Here is a 26,387-nt window from a genome sequence, read left to right as displayed (position 1 = left end):
CTTTTTCTTGCATAAATAGTTTATCTCAGCTGTTGGTATCCCTAAATGGCAGGTGAGCCAGTAGTGTTTCACATGCATGTGAATTTTCTCTTGTGTGCATGAAGGGTTACACAGCAATGACGGAATGTAATGTTCGCAAACATCTGGTCACGCCAAAAAATAATTAAACACAAATAAAACATCTGGCATTACTGAATATTAGAAAGGCAGTTGGTTCCCCTAAAACAAGAATAAGCTGCGACTCTCCGGGGTTGCTATAGGTTGGGGAGACCAATTGTGGGTTTCCAATGTCAGGGCTAACCTAAGTGGTGACCCAAATGCTCACTAAAATAATTTTTTTTACTTACTTATTGAGCAAGGCTATTCACCCCTGAGGGTATTCAGGCGCTGAGGTTTCGCTGATCTCAGTTGAAAAGCCAGGTCTTGAGTCCCTTTCTAAAAGCGTGTGTCTGTGAGCCGGGTCTCGTGGCGCAGTGGACAAATGCATCGACTGTAGGGGCCTGTGTTCAACCTCATGGTCACAGGTTCTAATCCCGGCGGGTCCACTCAGCCTTTTATCCATCTGAGGTCGATAAAATGAGTACCATTGAGTTGGGTAACAATATACATCTGTTATTCAGCGCCTTGAGACTTTCTGGTGATACGTGCGCTATACAAAAGTACATGTTATGTTATATGTTATAAATGTTGTAAAGCACTCTGATACCGTCGGGTCTGGCCAGTGCTCTATAAATCTCTTAAATAAATAAATACATCTGTGAGAGAGGGTGATGTTCGGAGGTGGAGGGGTAGGTCATTCCAGGATTTGGCGGCAACGTAGGAGAAGGAACAACCTCCACTGTAGCTTCGGTGAATGCAGGGAGTGTGGGCGAGGGAGGCGGAGTGCAGTTGTCTGCTGCGTTGGTGGAATTTGAGGCGGTGGTTGATCTATGCTGGTCCCTGGTCATGGTAGGCCTTGTAGGCATGTGTCAGCATCTTGAACTGCCATCTGTACTAGACGGAGAGTCAGTGGAAGTTCCTGAGGTGTGGGTGATGTGGGTCTGTTTGGGGGGGTTGAGGATGAGTATGGCCACTGCATTTCATATTGTCTGGTGTCTCTTGAGGATTTGGGTGATGATTCTGGCGTACAGCTCGTTTCCGTAGTCCGGCCATCTAGTGAGGAGGGCAGGCGGAGAAGACTGCGTTGACCTGGCGCTTCATGATGAGTTTGCTGTCCAGGATGATGCCAAGATTGCGGGCGTGGTCAGTCGTGTGGGAGGGGGTCAGAGTTAGGGGGGCCTCCAGGTGTCATACCCTGGGGAAGGCTTTTCCCAAAAATCAGGACTTCTCTCTTGTCCGTGTTGAGCTTCAGGCAGTTGTTCCTTATCCAGCTGGCAATGCTTGTCATGGCGTTGCAGAAGTTTGATCTAGTGGTGGTGGTCTTCCGTTAGTGAGAGGATGAGTTGGATGTCGTCTGCGTAGGATAGGATGTTGGGTCCATGGGTTCTGACGATGTCGGCCAGGGGAGTCATGTAGGTGTTGACCAGGGCGGGCTGAGGGATGAGCCTTGGGAAACCCTGCAGATGATGCTCTTGGGCTAGGAGGTGAAGGGTAGTAGGCGGATTCTCTCTGTGCATTCTGTGAGGAAGGATGTGATCCATTTGAGGGCATCTCCGTGGATGCCAATATGGTGGAGTCTTTTGATGAGGGTGTGGTAGGATATGGTGTTGAACGTCGCTGAGAGGTAAAGGAAGATACCTGCGCTGTTCCACCACGGTCAGGGAGGGTTCTGATGTTGTTGGTGGCGGCGATCAGGGCGGTCTCGGTGCTGTGGTTGGTGCGGAAGCTTGATTGGGAAGCATGGAGTAGGTTGTTTCTTGCTATGTGTTCAGTGAGCTGGTTGTTAATGGCCTTCTCGGGGACTTTGGCAGACAACGGAGCAGCGAGATGGAATAGAAGATTTTCAGTTCACTGGGGTTGGCAAAGGATTTCTTAAGGAGAGGTCTGATCTCTCCGTGTTTCCATCCGTCGGGGAAGATGGCCGTGGTGATGGATGTGTTGAGAATGGAAGGGAGTTCGCCCCTCATTTCTTTGTGTCTGACTTTGAAGAAGTGGGGGTGGCAAGGGGCTGTGGGTGCTCCGGAGTGGATGGAGGTTATGATGGCTGTGGTGTTCTGCGTGGTGAGTAGATTCCAGGCTGTGAGCAGGAGGCTGTGGGTGGTATTGGTTAGTGTGAGGTGATTGTTGATTTCGGTGAGTTGGGGTTTAAGTTGCTGTAGATGATGAATATCATGGTGTGGAAGTAGTTTACCAGTGTGTTGCAGCATTCTTGGGAAGAGCGGACCATGTTCTCAGTGGCTGACAGGCAGGGGAACTCTCTGACAATGCTGAAGAGTTCCTTGGTGTGGCTAGCGCTTGCTTCAATGCTGTCTGTCAAGGTGTCGCTCTTTGTGTTCTTGAGGCGTCACCGGTATTTGTTGAGGGCTGACTTGAAGGTGGCACGGTCTGTGGGCACATTGCTGGAGTGCTTTCTAGTTGCTTGTAGTTGCATTTAATGGTCTGGAGTTTTGGTGTATACCAACAGGCTTGTTTTGTGGATCTGCTGGTTTTAGCTGGCCTCATGGGGTCGACTCTGTCGGCGCAGTTGGTGATACAGGCGGAGAGGTTGTGGATGGCCTGTTCCCGGTCAGTCGGGGTGTCAAGCTGGATGGTGTTGAGGATGTCTGCCCATTGGGTCTCTTTCACTTTGTTCCAACTGCGGTGGCAGGAGCTCGGGCCTGGTAGAGGTGCACAGGGAAGCTGTGATGGTGAAGTGGAGGATGGCGTGGTCAATCCAGGTGAGTTCAGTGACATGGCTGCACTTGACTCTGGCTGTGAAGATCAGGTTCAACGTGTATCCTGCGCTAAGTATGGGGTTGGTCACCAGTTGAGTGAGGCTGATGTTGCTCATGCTTGCCAGGTTTGTGGAGTTGGCGTCTTCAGGGTTGTCAAGGTGGAAGTTGAGGTAGTGCTTGGAGTCGATAGCTAGGCTACAGGGGTGATGAATTTGGAGATGGCGCTGAAGAAGCTGGGACAAGGCCCTGGGGGTCTGTAGGTGAGGGTGCCCCTGATGGTCATCTTGGCGTTGGTTTCAAGTTGAAGCGTTCCATGATCGGTGGTGGTGCATTGGAGAGTAGCCTTGTGGATGATGACGATGCCTCCTCTGTGTTTGTTGGTGTGGTACCGGTGTATGGTATTGTAGCCAGTAGGCATTGCAGTAGCGATTTTGTGGGTTGAGCAGGGGTTGAGCCAGGTCTCAGTGATGAAAATCATGTCAGGAGTGAGGGAGGTGATGTGTCCCAGATTTTGGTGGTATGTTTACAGAGGAACTGGGCATTAAGAAGAATGCAATGGAGCAAATCCGGGGTAGTCGTGGTCGGCGTGGTGGGTGTGGCGGGGGCTCCAGATCGGGCGGAAGGTGCTATGCATCATGTGAGGCACCGGCAGGTGAAGGGTCCTTCCGTTGATCGGAGAGAAGTGACGCAGTTGTTGTTATGGAGTCAGGGGCCGGGGCCAGGAGCTTGGCGGTGGAGTATCAGCGGGTGGCCGGAGGGCCAGGGTTCCTGGCGCTGGGCGCGATGCTGGCATAGACGGACTTGCCTTTGGCAAGCCCACTCCGCCGGCCTCCATTAAGTAGGTCCTGTGGGAGGTTGGGGAGCTGGGAGGTGTGAGAATGAAAAACGGCGAGGCCCAAGTTAGGTTACAGCGGATATTATGCAGTTAACAGTGAGTTCAGGCTATTGGCTAATTTAACAGGAAAAAAAGCGGCTGACTGGTCACAGAAATTAGACGAAAACATACACACGGTGGACTTGGTTAAACAGAACGAAAGAGGCAAGAGCAACGAAGTAGCAAGCAGGGTGGATGCGGTAAACGGGGGAGGCGAGACTAGGTTTAACAGAATGAAAAGGCTGACTGGGCACAAATAAACAAAGTAACAAGCAAGGCACACAAATAAACAATGGCAACAAAGTAACCAGTAACTCACCAAGCGGTAGCAGGTAGGCCTGGGGAGGTTGCGAGGGGGAGCTGGCCCAGGGACCTGCTGACAGGGTGTTTGAGTAGCTCCTCACAATCAGGGCCACCACTGTTGCCGAAAAGTAAAAGACAGTGGATTTTTTAAGGGCAAAGATAAAGTCAGGCACTGCACATCTTAACACTGTGTCAGGAAGTCTTCCTTAGAGGAGTTCAATTTGCAGAAGGGCGAGCATAGTAGGTCTGTTTTCTTCTGCATGGATGTTACAGATGTTCATGCCATCAAGGGCTCGGTTCCTTTCCTTAGTTCATCATGTCTTTATCAGGGGTCAGGTCAAAAAGATGGATTTTTCTCCAATGGGCATGTTGTGATGGGCTGCAGACTTTACAGCGACCGGTGCTGCCGGAGCACCACGATCCATGACATGTGAAGCGCAGACTCTGCGGATATTTTTTGTGAAAAATTCATACCTACCTGACCAGGTTACTTTTAATATGAGAGGAAGGCTGATGGACTCAACTTCTTCCCTCAAAAATTACAGACTAAATGTCCTGTCACAAACATGGCAGCGCGCAGCATTAGGTCAGTGCATTGTCATAGTCAAGCATCTCCTCCAAGGGGTTTAAAAAATAATGTATAGAAACGAAAAGGTTGGGCGAGTATTGGAAGCACATAATTGATCTGAGTCATTAGTGGCCTACATTTGGCTAGTTTGCTGACTGAGTTAAGTATTTCTTATATTGATGATAGGTTCTGTTCCTTATTTACTCCTCTCTTACCTACCAATCCATCCTTTTAAGTTTAAAAAAATAAGTTTATTGAGAAAAGCAATAGAGTGGAAATCTTTGTTTTTTTTGGCATACTTCCGGTTTATGGAGTTCTATGAAGTTTTCCTTTTTCAGCGTTCCCCCATGCAGACATTTGTTTTCCTCTTCACAGTTAGATTTCCATCCAGACTATCTCAATGTAATGGCTTTGCTATTCGTCTGCAAGATTCTCCAATCGTCATGCCATAACCTCTATTCCTTTCCTATTCTCTTAGCCCTTCGGTTTTTGCATGGACAATCATCGCTACTTCTGTGCTACATATCTTCACTAATTTCATTCTTACTTCATTGATCACCCTTTCTCGGTATCCTGAAGGGTCCCCGTGCCTGTTATCATTCCTTTTCACTTTAAGGTTCTCCAGGACTGTGTCTTGGTCGACCTGCGTGGTTTGGGTTTGAGCCCCACCTCTCTGTGAATGACATTGACATCTTCTCTTTTTTTCTGCTTCCCTTCGAGCTCAAGTCTCTGCCTGCCTTTCTTCTGTCAAAACATGGCTGCCAGCCCATTTCCTAAAAATGACAGAAAACCCCTATTTTTCAGCTTCATTTTTCATTCCTACTTGTTCTAGAATTTTCTTTCTGCCAACGTGATTACCTTTTCCTACTTCTGTTCGCACCTTTGGCTTTGTACTTGGCTGTTCATTTCATTGTCTTCATCAGTTCTCTTTTGTCTCTATAATCTGTTGCTCTTGCTTCTACTGTAATTTAAAAATCAGATCCTTTCTTCCTTCATCAAAGCGTTAGTTCTCTCATGTCTCGGTCACTGTTATTCGCTCTATGGTGGTTGGTCTTCTTTGATACACCCCTGCTCTGTTGTGTTCCTCTTGTTTATTCTTCCTTCTTATATTAATATTTGCCCGTAATATTTTCAGATTTACTGTCTTCCTCTGCACCCTCCAATCAAGTAAAATGTTCTGTTTTGTTTTTAAATTGTTCACTCCTTGGACCCCTGATTTATGCTACTTTGTTTCTCAATATATTCTTTCCGTCTGCTGGTCTATCTTATCTACTCAAAGGGCTCTTTGCGCATCACACTTTCTGCACCCAGGCTGTAGTGTAAGCTTCCAGGTCACATTACATCGGAATCCGACTTACTAATGGGTGAACAAGTGTTAAGAGAACGTGTCCTGGTGTTATTTAACGAAGCTTCGTCACCTAGTGGTACTCTTTTTAGGTCACGCCTGAGCCAGCGCTTTAGCGCTGCTCTCACGAGAGCTTTTGTAAACGGGGGATTTGGAAGTGCAAACTAGTGCTTTCAGGCCGCCAACTAAAGTGCATGTGCGCCGGGCGCGCGCACCATTTGGCAGCCTGCGTGTACATTTCGCGGCCGCTTTGATGTTCTCAGTGAGCCGCGCGGCCACTGAGAACATCAAAGCGGCCGCGATTACTTTCACTTTAGCGGCAACTTCCAACATACAAAAGAAGTGGCATGACAGGAGGGGCCATCGTGTAGCTAAAACATTTCTTACAAATCGCACACCGTGCTTTATCTTTAACAGGCGCATGCTTTTGAAAAAAAATGTTTTTACCCAGATGGCATACAGCATTTTACCTTCAACACAGGCACACACTTTTAACAATTGTGCCTGTGGCTCGCAGCCCATCACTCCCATCCCGCCCCCCCAGGCGCCGTGTTTAATGTTTCAGCACGGCTCTCGCTTATACATTCACAATGGCAGCGCGCCTTTTTTTTTTTTTTTCTTACCATACCGCCTGCTTCATGGGCTGTCACGCATACGTTTTATGGAGATGGGCGCCATGCTTTGTTTCACCATGGCGATCGCGTATTCCGGTGGATGCAGATATTCACCTTTCAATGCATGCATGACACATGTTTGTTTATGCATGGCACACTTTCACTTTATTATGGCTGCCACCCACTTTTGATTCCTTCTCCATGGCGCACGGGCGGCTATGCATGTGAAATGTTACTGGAGGCTGGTCCGACCTGGTCTATTGCCCCTCACAGAGTCCGCTCCACCGCCCAAGACCAAGGACTCAGCAGTTTCATTTTTGCAACTTGAAGAATAGCGAGGGTATATGTTTTAAGTTTCTTGCTGTTTCTTCTCTCAAGCAAGTTGCTTTTTTAGGAAACTGTATAAAAGTTTAACAAACAGCTCTTCAGCACTGCTAGATGTGGATCGGTCATAGACAAAAGCGCGTTACACTTTCGCTATACTTAAAAAGCTAATTTTCCCCTAAAAAGGAATGCTGGGAGAAGTGCATCACTATTTTAGAGCATTTGAGCTTTACAACTGCGAAAAGTAGTGCCCTGCTGCTTTCAAACATCTTACCAACAACCCATTCTCCTTTCTAAATGGGCTTCACAATAGCTGCCATGCACAAGTTTTATAACAAGCATCTGCAATGCAATAGGTCTTGCATTTGCGAGATTTTTAGCTATTGGCATAGTAAATTACAATGCCTTTTATTTATGTGCTTAAAACCTGAAATAATAAAAGGCATAGTCATTTACAATACCAGTAGGTCAATGTTTCAAAAATGCGAGACCTATTGCATTGCAAATGCTTGTTTTTATTATTGTCCACCCTAATCTTATGCTCCACTCATTTTGAGTTGTTTAGTGCTTTGGATGACACTGTTGTAATAAATACAGCTCGTAAAAAACGTGTGCAGAGTTTCTACTTGTAGACCTTCTACCCTCTTTCTGGTGTCATTCAAGGGCGCTGAGTGAGTTTCTTACATTATTATTAGGAAAGTGCTCTAATATTACAGCTTATTTGGCGATGTTTAGAAATATTGGGTTTGGCCCCTGCTACCGCTTCACCCCAGTGTTTCTGAAGCCTGTCCTTATGGGTACATTTCGGTTTGCTGGTTGACACTCACTGCAAGTGTGCTTGAGAACTGTACCACGTGAAGACCATTTCGTTCCAGGGTTATTGTCTTCTCTGTTCAGCTATTCTCCGACCACAGTGATTAATATATTGAAGTTGTCCTTTACAATTCCTTCTATTTTTTTGCATTCTTTGGCAGATTGCCATAGCGGTGCAAACCGCACTGCGGAGCGAGTAGGTAACTCGTTTCCACAGCAGATGTGTTTGTTCCCCATCAATGTTTCATCTTTTACTCCCTGCACATTAAGCTCTGTAGGTGTTACTGACTTGTTGGGTACCTTGTAGATACTACTGCCTCCCACAACCCCGTGTGGGGGCTTACCAGGTGTGGGATCATTGAAGTGATATCATTGAAATGATAACATGAAAGAGGAAATAAAAATAAATGTATCATTGCTTCATCAGTAACAAAGTGATACTTCTGAAATTCCTTTCCCAACTGGCAAATCTCTTTCTGATATGACGCGGAAAATTTGTTTGCCCTAGGTCTCCCTCGTTCCTGCTGCCCTCCCCCGAACCTCAATAGCCTATGCCAGCCAGTCAAAATTCTTTATGCGATCAATTTATGACCATAAAAGCCTCTTTACATTTTTTTCATACTCGGATTTCAAAACGACATAATCAAAAGTACATAACACGAGTTCTGATCAAGGTATACAGATAAGAGCTTTTCAAAGAAAACTCTCAGAAAATATAGTTTAAAACTGCAAAAACGTAATGGAGGTGAATTTAAGCTTTGTAAATGGTGCAACCCTTCTTGGTTTTTACTAAAATTAATTGCAAGTAACATAGGACGTGAAAACGGGGCTCTCAAAGTGAAATACAGTGTGCAAAAGAGCATTACTGATTCTTAATCTCAGACGAGTGAGATAAAATCTTAATTCCGGTTTGTCAATCCAAAATGTAAGGTTCCATGCTTAAGGTGGTTGAAAGTGGTACATACTGGGCAGTGGAGACCATACCAAGGGACTTAATAATTCTCTCTTTCTCCTTCCATGCGGAAAACCTACGCTTTACCACCTTCTTGCCATGACTGCTAATGCTACGTGTGGTGCCAAACAATTGACTTAAACCTAGATCACCGAGGGAGTTCTTAATACATGACACCCAAGGGATGGCTGACATATTGCTTATGTTAAGACAGTCCTCTGTTACCTTACATGAGAAACTCATCTCGGGAGTAGACCTTATTTTAATCCAAAGTAAAATGGGTGCTAAATGTACGCCATCCCCTAAATAGCCTAAACCCAGTTTGTGGTGTGAAATCAAGCTTGGGGTTGTTTTAGAAATAGCCAAGAGTCTGGACAAAAATGTACTTTCGGCTGCCTGTAGCAAGCCCAAGCTTGCATATCTCCTCACCCCTGCCCCATATGTACCGGCTGAAAGGCATTAGCTCCTACATAGCGTTAACAGTCTTTGCATAATCATAACCTTGCAATTCCTATAAAAGACTTGTGTATGGACTATTAAGTCTGAAATTCTATGTCATAATCACAAGGTTATATTTTTATTGGTGACACGTCTCATTTTTTGCATTTATTAATATTGAAAGGAGCTCAGCCGATTAACAGCTAATTATTAGGGCGTTGCGCTTCACTCCCAAGAAAGGGGAGGGGATTTTCAACCTCAACTTAATTGTTATTATAACTCTTCAGTCTCTATATGCCCGAGCTGTCCAGGTATGGTGTCAATCACCGCTCCTATCCTTATCCACTGGCACTCTTTGAAACATCAGTTTGTGCCGCTAGGTGACAGACAGACCCTGCTTAACCTATCACTGATCGATATAACTTACTAGCACAGTCTCTTTAAAGGAGAGAAGTAGGTTCCACTGTGTGTCTGTGCCGCCTGGCAAAGATCAGGCATGCACTGCACTGTCCCACAGATTGAGCTGTCTGAAACAGCAGCGTGGCAATGTTTACATTTGTGTTTTGACACTGCAGCAGCCATGTTGCATTGGGCAGCTAGTCCGAGGGACTTTGGATCTGGGAGGGCCATGGAGAAGCATGGGTGGGCCATAAAGAAAGCTGGGTTTGTCCAGAGTCTCCCCTTGTCTGAGAGCTGGGCCAGGCCAGGCGGTCTTGTATGAATGTGAGCTGCATACCATACCTACTGCCGGCTTCAGTCTACTTGTTTTGACTATTTATATCTGGAGGTTTAAAACTAAGGGCTTTATTTGGTCTGCTCTCCCCCTCACTCTTCTTTCTTTCTGTCTGTCTCTTCCCTCTCTTGACTTCACCCTCCTTTCTCTCAGCTTCATTCTGCTGCCCACTCACGTCACCCTCTACCTCCTCCCAGCTTAGTCTTTTCCTCCTACTTCCTCTCCACCTGTTTCCCTGCTGTGCCCTTCTTACTCCATGTCACCGTTACATTTCTCTCACCTCACCCTCTGCTCTCTCTGCCTGATCCTACTTTCACTCTTTCCCGACCTTGCCACCCTCTCACTCTGCATCAACGTACCCTCACTCCACATCACCCATCTCTCTCCACCTTACCTTTCTCTCTTCCTCGCCCTACATCACCCTCTCCCTTCTCTGTCTTCTTTGACCTTCTCTCTCTTTCTCTCCCTCCTCTCAATCTGACTCGCCCGCCCTGTCTTTCTGACTCACCTTATTTCCCCCAGATCCTCTTTTTTTCTCACTTTCATACCCCGTGCCTCAGCCTCCTCCATGGTACCCTCCCTTCTCTATGCTTCACCCTCTCCAATGTCAACCTCACCGGGACTCCCCACCTCACCCTGGACTCTCCACCTCACCCTGGACTCTCCGCCTCTCTCTCTTCTGTTAGCCTCCCCTTCACTGTTGGGATCACACGTGGGCAGATGATGGATTATGTGGCAAATGTTACAAATCCATAATTACCTATAAAACTCTCCGGCTGCAGAGTCGCATAACTCCCGAGGCTCTGACTTGAATTGATGTCTGTCTGTTTATGTGACACCGTGAGAGAATTTGTTGGCAGAGGATAAATGCTCAGTTGCCGGTGCCCCAAAGTTGGGTGTCTGCTCTTTAAATGCCTTCCAATCATATTAGCGATCTCCTCCTTTTGTCAGCACCTCAGGAGATGGCGACTAGGCAGGACCGTGTTGCCAGTGCGGCCAGGGAATTGTTGCCAGTGCTTTTCTTTGTATATTAAGCACATGCTCTGGTCCTTCCCATTCTGCATCTGCGTTAATTAGTGAAACCTAACAAGTCTTTTCAAACAAGAACAGCCAAAAGGTTGCCATCATCAGTGTTTTTTTGCTTAATATACTGTCCTAAGAAGGGCTACTGGAATTATTATATGATTCTGTGGTGGCAGTGTATTCCGCATAAATATGAATTTGCCACATATGTCACATAATCATCATCTTATGCATAATTTGCATAGTTTAACAAAATAAAATGTTGTTTTTAACTCAAATGAATCGAAATAACTAAAAACGCAGTAACTTGGGAGGCCTTTCATAAAGGTCGACTGATCGCCTTTCAGTTGCAAATCAATGTATTTCGGTATTCAAGTAGTAAAAAGAAGCTGTGACCTTTTCCAAGATTGTGTTGAGTGTTAAAATAATGAATACTGGAATTTGTTCTATCGCAAAATGTGCGCTATTACACTGAGTAATTGGCCTGATTTTCCCACATAATTTAGTCAACCCTGTCACATAATTTGGTTTACCCCGGCTGCATAATTTCAGTGGCTGTGGACAAAAGGTAGGAATAACACCATAGCAGAAAGAAAACTTAACAGACCGCTGCTATATACATATCTTGAGTGTATGTTCTTTTTCACTTACTTTACTTGCAATGGGAGCATCCTTCACACTGTTTCTACAATAAAAGTGTTTTGATGTGGTAAGGACTGTGTGACAGGAGCTTTGTGTCCTGATATAGTGGGGGTGTCTCAGCTACCCCTTCCGTTTACACCTGCACAGTAATAGCCATCCCCGTGACGTCATCCCTGTCCCCAGGCACTTAAAGTAGCCCAAGGCATTGGCTTGAGGATGAAAGTTACACAATTTGCTGTTGATTGCGAGTCTGCAGGCCCGTGTGATTTTCGCATTAAGAAAAGGAACAGAAGATGGTTTCTTCTTGTGAATGGGCCTAGGGAGGGCCACTGGGCTATCTCGGGAGGGCCTGGCCTACCCTCTAGAACAGGGCCTGAGTCCAGTGCTGCACTGTCCCCATCCCACACAACGTCCCCCTTGGTGGCAGGGCACTCCTTCGGGGACCGCTCTAGCAAAAGTGCTTTAAATAAATAGGTACTATTTTCGGAACACCATTTCTCAGTAGCAGTTACTCTGCATGTCTTCGAGCAGGTATGAGAGGGCAGCAGGAATAACTACTGATGTTACTGAACATTTACTTCCTGAGCATGACCGGATGGCCACCTTAGGACTTCCCATGGAAACTGCTGCCACTGCCATCCCACGGCGACTTGGCGATGAGACGCTCACCCATGCCCACTTCTTATTTGGCTAACCTCATTTACCTCCCAGTTTCCCTGTGTGTGTGTGTAGACTGGATCTGGTTAATGTCCGTTCACATTTAACAGAGTCATCTTTTGTACTTTCTCCTTCACATGCTGTTAGGATCCAGTTGTGCTGAGGGGTTTGTTTTTTCCATACTATGTTTTCTAGTGCTTTTCCTGAGCATCCCTACTTTCACTGCAGTAAGTGCGATGCAAACGGGCTTCACACACACCAAAGAAGTGAGCAGTAAAGGGTCGCCTGCCGAAAATTCATGGGAGCCCATTTTGCCCATTTCTCACTTCCCTGTCCCATTTACACGTTGGAACAGTTGATTCATTTCAGACAGTGGGCACCTTCGTGCACCTTCAGAAGCGCAACATCTCCTTTGCATTGTTGGCACCATACTTTTAATTCTTCTCTTGCTCCTAAGCAGGTAAAAACGGCAAAGTGCCCTCCACTTGCTAGGAAAAAACTCATAGCGCCATGGATATTGTGTTTACATTTTTTTACGCACAAACCACCATTCTGGGGTGTTAGTTGGAAAATGTAAAAAATGCATGCCCGTCAGTGTAGGCAACATTCATCAGTTTCCCCAAAAGTGCTCCCATGATATTGCTGGAAGTACATTAGGCGAAAAACCACCACCACACCTGAAGGGGAGGGGAAACATGGTAGTTGGGTTGCTGCCCCAGTGGCTTAACTGCCACCTGACCTGTCTTGACAGCCCTCTGCCCATTTCCAAATAACTGCCTATTACTGAAGTTAAGAAACCCATGTAGATAGCCATCCGCGTTCTCATTCACTACTAACAGCTTTGGGATTTTAGTTTAAAGTACTGTGTGAGGTTTGTGGGACTTTCCCCAAATAACACTTGCAGGACTTGCTGAAAGTGAAAAGTATCAAGAGCTGGTTATGAAAAGTGCTTTACAATGTTGAACTCAGGCTGAAAATAGGTGGTAAATCATTTGTACACCTTGGAAAGTCAAAGTCTGGGGTAACAGGACTATTATCCTGCATTGTTTGCACAGTTGTGTTCTCAGATTGCCATTCTTTGATCATAGACTTCAGGAACATGTCTGATGTGGTCTTGCTTGCGCTGTAAGTCCCGGCTCACATCTGTGCTCAGGTGGACTCGCTGTAAGTCATAGCACAGTAATAGACCCGCCTCTTGCACCTCTATTTAGTTCTAAACTATGTGTCGCGTTGGAGCTCTGCGCCTCCAGTGACTTTACTTGGATCAGAGGTTCTCAAACAGTGCCTCACTGGGCCACCTATGTTCATAGGCTCTCTGGTCCAACTGAGCGCTGTCCTCATGTGGCGTAACTTTGCTTAGGGCTTGTGAAGCCCAGCACAGCAATGTGACCACGGTGAGGTCACCTTGTCTGTGCCTTCAGTAGCCTCCCTTTTTAGGCTCCAGAGCCCAGCCTAGTGTGTCTCCTCCAGACTTCCTTCGTTAGTTGTATTCTGGGCCTGGCACTGCCCTGTTCCTCGGGATGCCTCACTTTGTACAAAGGCTGTACGGAGCAGCACACGCCTGGGCGTACAGCTCTGTGGCACAGCAGATCCTTGTCCCTCAAGCGGTTTTTCTTTTGTGTGTGTGTTTTTTACCTGACGGTATTGGATCACTTTACATGAGCACCAGTTACTTACACAAGGTAACCTTGCTTCATTTTTGTAGGCACAGGCAGATTAACTGACTTGCCCAGAGTCTCAGGATTTTAAGCCAACACTAGGACTCAAACCTGTTTCCCAATTTTAAAGTTGGCAGCTCTGGCTGTCACTCCACATCCTCTCCCGTAGTTGACGGCCTCTTACTTTACTCATATGTTTACGGCCAACATAACGAGTCTCAGGGCGCGGAGGCGTGCGCTTGTGAGTCCCTAACTTCCACATGGATTGCCTCAATTTGATATGGCTTGGAAGCTGAAACTTGTGGTGGAGGAAAATCTTGTTAAGTTTGCCCATCTGCATATTGACTCACAACATTAACTTCACTGTAACAGTATTACTAGGTTAGCACCTATAGTTAACCAGGATACATTGTGTGTAGTAGTGGAACATTTAGTGTCTCTCTCGTATTTAGATTATTTTTCACATTGTCTCCCTATATAGATTAATTGGGATTCCTAAATTAAAAAGGTGGACTGTCTGTACAGACTGTATAATCAATGACTGCAGGATGTGTACTACAGATAAGATTTAATGTAAAATTGTTAAATCATGCTTTGAGGTTTTTTATGTCCTGAAATCAACAGACAGTCTCCATCAAAATTAAAATGTTTTAATAATTTTTTGTTTTTAAAGTAATGGCAAAATTGCAAGCAGTATGTTGCAATAAGCAATTGATGTGTTTTTGACTATGCTTTAGTTGTATCAAAATTAATTTTGTTTGATGCTGATTCTCAGTGGTTGGTGCTAACTTTATTGTAGAGCTGAAATTATTTTATCTACGCGAACCTAGGCTATTATTTAGTAATATTTTGCATCGGGATTGGGTCTCTCTCTTGCCACAGCCTGAGGTAAAATCTATTTTGGGATTTACGAAGCCAGGCAAAGTCCGATTGGCCTTGCACCGGGGAGGTGCTACCTGGATGGAGCATGGGCATTCCCATACATCCACCCATGTATTTTGACGCAAACCCATATTTACTAAAATTAGTAAACATAGGTTTGCGCCAAAATGGTGTGCCTACCTGAGGCTGGTGTAACGAGGAGAAATATCTTTATTTCTCCTTGTTACTTCCGTTCTGTATTTGGTAGCATTCATGCAAAGGGGAATTAGCCTCTAAGAATAGTTTTTGTTCAGGAAGGTCCCCCTTCCTTCACAAAAACGATCTTGACCACAGTGCATGCACCCTTTTGTTGTGGCGCAAGGGTGCTTGCATTGGTGCTAAGCAGCGAGAAGTGTACCATCGCTACGAGAGAGCAGAAATGTGCCATGTCTCTGTCAGTATGGCACATTTGTGATCTCTCCCTTTGATGCAAAGCAGCACAGCTTCTCTTGCGTTGGTAAAATAAAAAGTAAACGTGCCTTCTTCTTCGCTGCACGTTTTTCTCCTCTGTCGTCGCCAGCACCGGAAGCACCCAGGCTCCCGGACTGTCCGAGCCAATCACTACGCTGCAGGAGCAGCATCGTGATTCGTCTGAGCGGCCTGTTTTTCCGCTGAGCCAGTACCTGGGAAACTGGGCATGTTCTCCACCGTGCTGTGCTACACAGAAAGGGCGTTACAAATTATATGCAAAAGAGCATTAATGTATTACATCAACAGGACTAAATCATTTAGAAAAACTAAACAATCGTTTATTGCCTTTGCACCTTCTCGTTTTGGAAAAACAAATTCAAAATCAGGCATTTCAGGATAGATATTCAAATGCATCCAGACATGCCATGCAAAAGATAAACGTCTTTTATCTGTTCCACCAAAAGCACACTCCACTAGAAAAATTGGAGCTTCTATGGCTTTTTTGGGGAACATTCTGATTGCTGATATTTGCTAAGCAGCAACATGGTCTACTCAACACACTTTTACAAAACATTATTGTGTGGATGTATTTGCACGCCAACAAGCCAATGTTCAGGCAGCTTAAAACCCTTTTTCAAACAACTGCAACCCCCACAAGTTAACCACTGCCACTACCCAGCACCTTGAGACCCTCACGGGTGAGTAGCGCGCTTCACAATTCCCTGATTGATTCATTGATTAAGGGAGAGGGACTGCTTTACAGTCTTTGCAAAGCATGTGTATCTACAGCACACATGCCTTGACCGGATTATGTTACTTACCCTGTAAGCATCTGTTCTTGGCATGTAGTGCTGTAGATTCACTTGCGTCAACCCTCCTTCCCAAAAACTCTTGTGTAGAGTTTTTGGGGAGGAGGGTTGACGCATGTGAATCTACAGCACAACATGCCAAGAACAGATGCTTACAGGGTAAGTAACATAATCCTTATTTTTCTTTGTTACGCCTGGGTCAGAGAGCCGCACTATTTTGGTGCAATACCAGGGTTACTGACCTTAGTAAATCTGGGATTGCGTAAAATAAATCATTGGGTGAATGCATGGGAACACCCATGCTCCACTCACGGAACGCCTCCCTGATACAAAGTAACACAATGCTGCACGGTGCGTGGCGTTGCTTTACTTTGTATTCACTAAACAACGCAAAGGGCTTTGGATGACTTGGTAAATCTTGGATAAGGAACGCACGTCCTTATTAAATCTGGGCTCGAATGTTCTGACCTTGAATGATTGGAAACTGTTATATATTTTTTCCTTCAATGGCACCTTCAGGGATGCAGCCATTGGGATAACCCTGGAACAACACATCACAACAGTTCAACCCTCTTTCAGAATAAGGGGGGGGGGGGGTGGGTTAAAAAGTTACTTAAGTTATCCAGAACTGTAATTACAATAGTGGATAAACCTGTTCTATTCCGGGGAACGTTATTTCAGAGTTGGAGGTAGAATGCACAGAGGACACAACTTGAAGCAAAGGAACTTTAAGGATTCGAGGCGTGGCCTTAGGGTCACTGCTTATCTCAATGATGAGCATAAACTACCTGAGCCATTTTACTTGCGGACGATAGCTTCAGAAGGGAATTGTATACCCATCATATTAATTAATTTACATAGTGATGCATCAAGAAAAGCAAAAGTCCAGGGTGCTTCCAAATTAAAACAAGGCATACAAAAAGCATGTGGTCTTTCAGGTGAAAGGGTTATTTGGGAAAAAACTTTCCATGAACTCACAGTACTAAAGATACAGTACATTAATTCCACTAAAAGCAAAATCTAATCCTACCTAATTTCAAATTTAAAGTAAGAATTACAGACGTATTGAATGAAAGATATATCAACGCTTCAAATATTTTCAATGCTGAAACTATACTTTCCATTTAAAGGTGAAAAGCAAGGTATTCATGTTCTGTTGGATGCATTTACTTTAGCCAACTATAGAATGCCTACTCTATGCTCAGTGTATGAAATCGGCTATTGTTTAGGTTTTGATCATATTCAAATAAGGATCATAAGCCCCAAGCAACTTTACTGCTACTTGGAGAATTATTTCATCATCAGCACACTTCTGTCTGCTTCTTAGCCACATATACCATACTTTTCCAAGAGAGAGCTGTGAGAGTAGGGGATGCTAATCCTGTGAAAGGTATCCTTTACATAATTTAACATTGATCTCTCATGCAGGAGAATACACTTAATTGTTTTTACAATGGGATTACCCAAAGGGATCAATTCAGGATCTTACCCATATTAGAAAGGGTCCTAATCCACATTGGTTCAGAACTTCTCTGACCCTTACCTAAACCCCAGTGGAAATAATTAAGGCTCTCGAATGGAGCAGTAATAGTGCTCTATAGAACTTTACATCCAGTGATATCAACCTATGTCAGTTTACTTATCCCCAACTTTCCACTCTATAAAGTTAAAAACAATTACTTTTGTCTCACAGAATCCATATCTTGTTGGAGAGCTTGCCGCCTAACCATTTTATTAAAGTTTATAACCCTAGTCTCCAGGTTTTAACCCCAGGCCACACCAGTTTTAGGTCAAACCTCAGTACTACACTATAAAACAAGCAATGGCCAAGCCAGTAGGCCTCGGCTATTGGCTTTGTCAATCTGAATGTATTTTAGACATGTATGTTGTCTAGCAGCACATCTCCTGTTCTGCATGGCTAGAAGTCACTGAAAGCACAGAATCACAGAATGTTGAGCAGTGACTTTCAGCAATGCTGAACAGCAAATGTGCTGCTAGACAACATGGCTAAAAGACTTTCACATTGAAAGGCCAAAGGCTCGGGCATTGCCGAGATCTAGTGGCTTTGGCCATGCTTGTTCGGTGTTGACGGGTTCTTGCTAAGCAAATGTGGAAGAGATAGTGAAAAACAATTGAGGAGCTTTGAAGTGAAGAGAGGAGGTTGCGTAACTGGCCAGATCTACTGACGGGGGAAGTAGGGAACCAGGTTCGAATTTCGGGGTCGGCTGAACAGTTTGGGATTCTGGGCAAATCACTTATGCTTCCCTCTGCGTACGACAGTGAGTGTGTGTTAGAAACGGGGTAGCGTGGTGCCGAGCGGGTAGGCCAAACTCCTGAGCATTGTGTAAAGCATCTGCGCAGCACACACTCACAGGCGACACACTAGGCACACTACAAAAGAGGCTCCACACCAGGTTATGTGAAAACAGCATATGTATTATGCAAAGCACATTAGAATACCATCACAGTTGTGAACACCGTGCCAACTGGCACCAGGTAGCACTATACAGGGGGACTATTTACAAGGCAGGGCCAATCAGTCCGCTGCCAGAATCATCACAAGCACAGGTTGCAAAGGATAAATGAAAGTCAATAGAAATATAGGTGTAACACCCAGTGCCTACTGGCTACATCAGGCACTTGGCACCGTCAGGGCATTAGGCCTAAACATAACCCGTCATAGCATGACATTAGGCAAACTTGCATGAGGCATCTCAATATGCATAAAAATACAGTATGCGCAACAAACATAGGAGATACTCTCATCCGGTGTAGACCACCTTAGGCATATAGACGCATTAAGTATCCGTGACATTGAGCATCAATCACAATCCTTTCATTAGGCCGGAATCATGAGCAACCCTGCATTAGCATGAAAACATGAACACCCCATTAGGTATAAGAGCATTAGGGGAAAACATTATCATGAACCACAGGCCTATTATGCATAAAAGCATTTGTATAAATCACATTGGCCTAAATCAGAACAGGCATAAGCACATTAGCATGTGGCGCCTCCTTCGCAGGGTCACCAACCTGATAAGCGTTAGGGGAAAACATTAGCATTAGGATAATAGCATTAGGCATCAAATGCAACATCATTAGGCATTACCCCATTCGATTAGGCATAGCCACCCTAGATCAGGTATAAGTACATTTTGCAGAGAAACAGCAATGTAAGCCTTGGGGGTAAAACATTAGGCATATAAACACCTGTATTAGGCCTAATCATGGCACAAACAACACTGGCAGTGGCCACAACCACATGATCAGGAGTCACCTTATAAATGTCCCCAACGTTGTAGCAGTGCAATAATGAGGCCACCAAGTCACTGGCGCGTTGGAGCCCCCTCGGGAACTCTAAAGTTCAGCAATGCGCCCTCATTACAGCGGGCCGCAACTGCAGTGCCGCTGTGTACCTCACAGGACACGGGGTCCCAGTTCATGCTGGGGCCCCACGCGGACGCCCAAGCAAAGGTGGCCGCCCGTTGCAGCTGGCCTCTATCAAGTGGGGCAGCTGAGAAACAAAATGAGCACTGGTACCGGGGGCGGGCACCGGCAATGTGCCCCGACACACCCCCCTCCAACCACTGGGAGACTGAGCTCCACTCACCGGGCTCACTGGAGGAATTGGCTCTTCCCTGTTGCGGCAGCACTTCTTCCTCGGCGGCGGGGGCAGGCACTGACAATGTGCCTCGGGCCCCCTCCGCCTTTCCCAGCCGAATGCTGCAGGACTTGCGGGGCTCTCTCCACTCACGGGAGCCCCGCCGAGCAGATCTGTGCCTCTCTTCACCCGGTCCCCCCTCCTGGGAACGGGGCTTGGCTCCAGAGCCCGCGAGGCTCCCGGACGGCTTTCCTTCCTTCCGTTGGGCACAGGAGCGCGGGGCAGGCTCCCAGTGGCTTCCTGCTGCTTGCGGGGCGCCCGCCCACCACCGGGTCGCTCTGTTGGCTTCCGGGTCGCCGCAGGCAGCGCGGCGGCCCTCTTCTCATCCGCAACCCAGGTTGTGGCGGTGATTCCTGGCAATTTCAAAGCACCCGCTTGGTTTTTAAATATACAGAACGCGGGGTAGGCTTCCGCCAATTAAGTCAACATAAAGGCGGCACAACCGCGGGGTGAGCTCCCGCTGGTTGAAGCATAAAGCGGGGTAGGCACCCACTAAAGATGGAACAAATGCGGGGTGGGTACCCGTGATTCAAAAATAAGTATAAAGCGCGGGGGAGGCACCCGCGAAGGCTGCAAAATGCAGGGTAGGCTCCCGCTGTACTTTTAAGATACACAGCTCTCCCTGGCAGCACGCTAACCAGGCGCTAGATGGCTCACCGTTCCAGGGTCCCACACGAGGAAGTAGGGCCCACACTCCTCACCTCGTTGGAGTGCAGGCCAACAAACGATAGCGCTCCCGAGGAGCTAGGGCAAGAGAGCAGGCAGGCAATAAATACTGGGCTAGATCAGCAGGCAGTGGGCACTCATCAAGACAGGACAGCAGTTCCTAGGAACAGTCAACCCCCGTAACATGGCACTCCTCCTGGCACAGCAGTCTTCACTCCAGTAAAGGGCTCTCACTGGCCCAGTGGATAACGGAGGGGGATTGATGGGCACAGGGGCCAGCACACAGGCCCTTGTGGAGGTATCTCCTGGCAGAGTGTCCCCTCTCAATCAAAGTCCACGCACCACTCCCCCCACATGGAGTCTCAGCTCTTCTATTTATACACTCCTCACCCCCACCTACCAGAAAAGGGCCAGACGCTTCTAGAAGGTTCCCTGGGGAAACCGGTCCCAACTGGTTTTGGTGGAGGTGTAGGGCACCCTGTCTGCGAGGCTCCCCTCCAAAAGCTGGGGGGTGTGAGACAGACACACCCCAGGGGCGGAGCCAGCCTTGGTCACTTCGAGCACTAGACCTGCAACCCACTTCAGGCAGGCAGGCACAAAGCAGACAGAAAGGGTGACTTCTAAAAGTGACATTTCTAACACATTGAAAGTAAACCTGCGTACACCATTGCGCAGCATTAATCATTTTCATCTCACACCACACATGGCCTACATCTTCTACCATGGGGGAGATATCCCCTAAGGGGGGGGGTTCCTAATATAAGCCTAAGTGAGGCAGACAACATACACGCTTGGCACTACTAACCAGCGCTAAAGTGTCCAGAACCCCGAAACCCACCAATACCATACAGCAAAAAGGCTAGGGGGAAGGCAAAAAAGTTCCGGGATGACCCTGCAAGTAGGGCCAAGTCCAACAGTGTGTCATTGCATAATATAACTGGTGAGCACTTAAAGCGCTCCAATACCATTTGCTGATGCTAGCAATATTGCAAGACGGAGGACGGAGCGAACGCTCAAATACCATGGGATTGTGCTAAAAAAAATAAACAAGTGCTGTTCATGTTTTAACAGCTTTTTAAGAAAAACATTTGTTTATGCATGTGTGCATGCATTTTAGTGGTATGTGTACAGGGGAGACTATGGCAAGGTGGAGGACGGAACGAGCACTCCAATACCATCGGAGCGTACAAAAAAAATGTAGCAGCAACAGTGGGGGACAGGTCAAGCAGGGAAGCAGGAGGGGGTGGGGAGATGGGCAAGCAACAACGGGAGAGGGTGGGAGGACGAAACAATGAAGGGGTAAAGAAATGTTAACTGTAGCACAATCAGCGAAAAAAAATTATAAATCATTGCGGAATGTAACTTGTGGCTCTTGTTTGCGCTATGGCAAGATGGAGGACGGCGTGACCGCTCCAATACCATCAGATCATGGAAACAAAAGTGCTTTTCGTGTTTTAACAACCTTTTAAGAAAGCATTTGTTTATGTACACGTGCATGAATTTCAACGGTATGTGTGTATGTGTACAAGGGAAACAGCCTGAAAACACAAGTACCCCTTTGGAGTGCTTGAGAAAAAAGAAAAAAATAGCTGTGCAAATCGGGAGCAGTGAAAGAAGACATGTTCATGTGCTAAGGGAGGGCAAAACACAAGAAGTGCCGACAGTGGAGCTGGTAAACTGGGTTTGATTTTTGGCATCAGCTTAACATCCTTGATTTTGGGCATATCACTAAATCTCGCTGTGCCTACAAAAATGAATGTGTCCTTGTGTAAAGTAACTGGTGGTAATGTAAAGCGCTCCAATACCTTTGGGTTGTGTTGGCGCTATTAAAAACTGCACAAAACAAAAGTAACTGGTTCTTATGTAAAGCACTCCAATTCCTTGGGTGGTGCTGGTCTACATAAAACTGCACAGAAAAAATATGAAAAACAGGCGGGAGGTGGACTGGCAACCTACAGCAAGCAAGTGATTTGCCCGAGATTACAAAAATGTGGAACTGTGGCCAAGGCTAGGGAGTGTTAGGCTGGTTTACAGTATTGAACATGAGGAAATACATTGCATCAGCAACCGCATTAAAAGGACTACTTTTGCCATGGTCACTGAGGGGCAGGCAGACCTTGATGACATCAAGATTCAGCCTGACTCCTTTGAAGAGAATTCAAATTAAGCAACAATGGCACATGGAAACACTTTACAAGGGAATGCAAAAAAAGAAAGAAAGTGTCCCAACGGGAGAAATGTAAAGAAATGAGAAGCAACAAGGTGAGGTGCGTTTTGCACAGGAGAAATGTTTTGCACAGGAGAAATGTGGCTATGCAATTACAGCAGAATTCACGTTTACTTTAGAAGCTGCCCTGTGATAATGCCTACCTGATTCACCTGAGGTCTGATTTTTCAGCCATAAACACCATTGCCAAACTACCACATATGTTTTAAGCACACACCTTGTACCCACACGCACAGAAAATAGAGACTACACGTTTGGCTAGTAATAGCAGCCATGTACACATGCTCCAATAAGCACGTCAGCTATATACTAACGGGACATTAAAAAACAGAACACCAGCACTTACTAGAACGAAACAGTATACAATGGGGGATTGAAGCAGTGACTGGTTCGGTAGAGGGGGTGATTTGTGGACGGGTCCAGTACCGGGAGGTGCGAGAAAGCAAGCAGAGGCAGGGGGAGGACATGGAGGAAACAGAAAGAAGCAACAAAGGGAAAAGCAGTGACGGAGAGGGGGTGGTCTGTGGACAGAGCCAGGGGGCGGGTAGGAGGAGACGGAGCTGGTAAAGGCATGAGCACTGTGTAGAGTGCTGAAAAAGAAAGAAAAAAGTAGGTCCTAAAATGGTGGTAAAAACGGGAGCAGGGGATGTTTACAAGTACTTGGTCCATGGTCTGGGGGAGGGCTAAACACAAGAAGAGGCATGGCCATGCATGCCGGGGACAAATGGTGACAAAGAATATGAGACAGATGATGGAGCGAGTAAATGGGAAGTCTTTGAGCAGGCTGAAGCCCACAGATTAAACACTACATAGCTTGCACTATGTAGCCGAGACCTAAACATGGAACATGCTCCCAGGACTCCCTACCTAACATTGTGGCTTTATAGGAGTGGCTTTCCTGTACTAGGGACAGGACATTATCTTTTGGCATCAATTTGTAGGTGCTTCCGGTTATAATCAAATGCAAATGCTGACAACAGTTTCGGTGCAGTAATCTCAGTATGAGCAATCAACATTTTTGCTATATTTAAATAATGGCTTAGGGATGGTTGACCACTTAACATAAGGACATTAATATTCACCAAACATAAGCCCCTCTGGAAATGTTGCTGATTTTCAGAGCTTGCAGGAATCGCAGCCTAGAGCCCTGACTGGCTTTGCCTGGAGTCCTACCCAGCCCTGCACTATGCCAGGCTAATACTTATCCAGAGCTAAAACAATCCTGGTAAAATTGCTTTAACGCATTTTGTCACAGTTTTTTACGTCCATGAGCATTTGGGAACACACACACAAGCACACACATGAGCAATAGTGTGTAGTTGGAGTTTCCATTGGCAAACCATTTTTTTCTTTTCTTAAAAACATTGGCACCATCTGACCATTCTACACATAACTTTCCCAAAAAGTTTAATCTAATATAGGTTCACCATGGCAAATATTGTGCAGATCTGTCAAGGTGGTTCTGAGGAGGTTTAAGGGGGACCAAGTAGTAAGTTTTGCCATTTTAGCTCCCATATGAATTTTTGCCGTCAGCTACAAAAAAACAGCTGAACAGAATTGCACTAAACTTGGCATGACAGTAGAACTATAATCCAGGAAGTGTCTTTGCTTAGAGCATAAATCCGTTCAGTAGTTTCGAGAAACTAATGTAACAAAAGTGTGACAGGTGGGCTTGATAGGCTTAAAGAGGTACTGATGCCTGAACTGTTAATCTATGGATAGTTTACAGACCTACCACGGGCCCATATACAAAAATCTAATGAAATGTGTTTGGACAAGGTAACTGATATGTAATCTGGCCTACAAGATCATTTACATGTGTAATTGCTTTTATCACCTCAAAGGGAAGTTCATGAGCATTGCATTTGGTGTGCGAGTTATGGTTTGCATGATGGCTGTTGTGCGAGTTATGGATTGCGGTGCTAACCGGATTGTAGGCTGATGAGTAGACCTTGATGAGAAACAGGGAAGCTGCTGTACTCAAGAATGACTGCAATATCCTAAGCAGCAACACTGGTTACAATAGAAAAAACTTTGCACAGGACCAAAATGGACATTGCCCAGTCATTAGTTGACTGGTTGAGTTTGGTCTATAACCAGACTGAGGTGTGTGTGTGTGTGTGTGTGTGTGTGTGTGAGAGATAGTCTTGAGGGTAGAACCCTATGAGCAGAAGAGGTGGGCCTTCAGACTTCGACATTACTTCAGGAAATCATTGAAAGCCTTAGGTTTTCAGGCATATTTGTTTTCATAGTGAAGTGATATCATCTGCAGATAAAGCCTTTGCAACCCTATTATGGGAGTTTGGGGTTTGCTTATCTCAGGCTCCTATAGGACTCAGTGGCTGCACAATGCTGTGCACAATTGTGTGCAATGAACTTTCTTTGACAGGTAGCCAGTGTAATGTTTCAAAAGTAATGAGCATATGATCAATGAGCATATGATCGCAATGTCACAGGTTGTCTATGGAGCCAGTCTCCTTCACTTGGGATCCTGTGGACTTTAGCAGGATTCTTTATGTGTAATCCTGTGGTGATCAGAATTAGTAGAAATCTAGGCAGAAGATGACCACTGCAAAAACAGGGCTACTTTATAAGGAAGGTTCAGCCTACTTTACACTGTGCTGGATGTCTTGTAGGCAGTTTACTGCTCAAGTTTGAATTTATTCATATGTAAAATTAGGGGAGAATGTCCTTATTACATATATTTACAGTGCAACGTCCAACTCATATATGAGTTTATTACTTTTAGCACTAACTGCTGCCTGTGATGGGTTAGTTTATACGGACATTGATGTAAATAAAATTGACCTATCAGCCAATGTAGTCCAGGTCTTTCTTTTTTAGCATGCACATCGCCGACTACCCCAAAGATAATCTTACTTTATTCATAAGCTGTATATCGCTGCTCGGTTATTAACCACTTTAACTCGTTCCTTCTATAGTTGTGTAAACATCTGAATGCTGAGTTGACTATTTCTCCTTTGTCATGGCTGTGCTCTCGCTCTTGCATTCCTCCCATGCAGTTATCGTGGTGGCTCATTTCCTTCAGAGTATAACATCAAAGCTGGTGCTAGGAGGAGAGTTGGTATACCACCGACGGCCAGGTGAAGAGGGGACCATAGTGACCCTGGCTGGCAAATATTCAGGTGAGCATGCAAAATTTGATAAAAGCATAGTGGACTCAAGTCTTTGTTCTTTTATGACTGTCAAAATTCCTAATGTTATGCACATTCTCTATTATTGGTTGCATCACCCTTATTTCTCAGAGGTACTTGATTGGAACTCGTATCACTCATCCCTTTACCCTATTGATTATGAGTACAGTGGAGCTGTATCCCTAGGTGGCATACCGTTCCACCTGATGACAAATGGGCCAGTCTCTCCACATGTGGTTTAACCCAGTTCCGCTCCCAGTCATGCCAAGTGTGGGAACCAGATTTTACTAGCTGGAAATACCAGTCTGTAAAATTGTGGAAGTTTTGGCTCCAATAGCAGATAAACCTAATCCCCAGGTCCATTCCAAGCCTTTTCTTTAACAAGGGGTTTAATATGCAGTTCACATCCCTGCCCAAATTATTGTTCTCCTTCCTTCATTTACCCTACCAACATCTCTCCCTCCACCTCTCCCGCTGTCATCTTGACTACTACATGACAGTTCCTAGTGTTATTGTCTCCTCCTTTGACTTCGTTTATTCCTTAGTGCCACACAGATCTTTATTCCTTGCCTGCAATTAGACATTGAATTATCAAAAACTGAAATCATCTACACCCTGGCCTCATCTGTTCAATTACTCATTTTTCTACAATCTTTTCCCTGTGGCATTCTTTCTTTTGAGTTCACTATAACGAAATACTACGCCCTATTATGACAAAGTGCAAACCTGATAAGGACATCTAGCCGCAGATTCTTTACCTTTAATTTTCCAGACATC

General features: G+C 45.6%; 1 protein-coding gene and 1 long non-coding RNA gene across 5 annotated transcripts in view; one reads left to right on the top strand and one right to left on the bottom strand.

Moving 5' to 3' along the window:
• Nucleotides 1-26,387, bottom strand: part of LOC146775854 (uncharacterized) — a 1,053,880-nt gene that overhangs the window by 522,659 nt on the left and 504,834 nt on the right. The window lies entirely within an intron of this gene.
• TOMM40L (translocase of outer mitochondrial membrane 40 like) overlaps nt 1-26,387 on the top strand; it is a 465,074-nt gene that overhangs the window by 376,295 nt on the left and 62,392 nt on the right. For all 3 annotated transcript variants that reach the window (XM_085637335.1, XM_085637333.1, XM_085637334.1), the window contains one exon: nt 25,479-25,601. In XM_085637335.1, the coding sequence (XP_085493461.1) occupies nt 25,479-25,601 (123 nt within the window). The remainder of the gene's footprint in view (nt 1-25,478; nt 25,602-26,387) is intronic.

The sequence above is a fragment of the Triturus cristatus genome, chromosome 12 (genome assembly GCF_964204655.1).
Source record: "Triturus cristatus chromosome 12, aTriCri1.1, whole genome shotgun sequence".
NCBI classification, from domain to species: domain Eukaryota; kingdom Metazoa; phylum Chordata; class Amphibia; order Caudata; family Salamandridae; genus Triturus; species Triturus cristatus.
The sequence above is the reverse complement of the archived record's forward strand: the minus strand, read 5'-3'. Positions and strand labels throughout refer to the sequence as shown.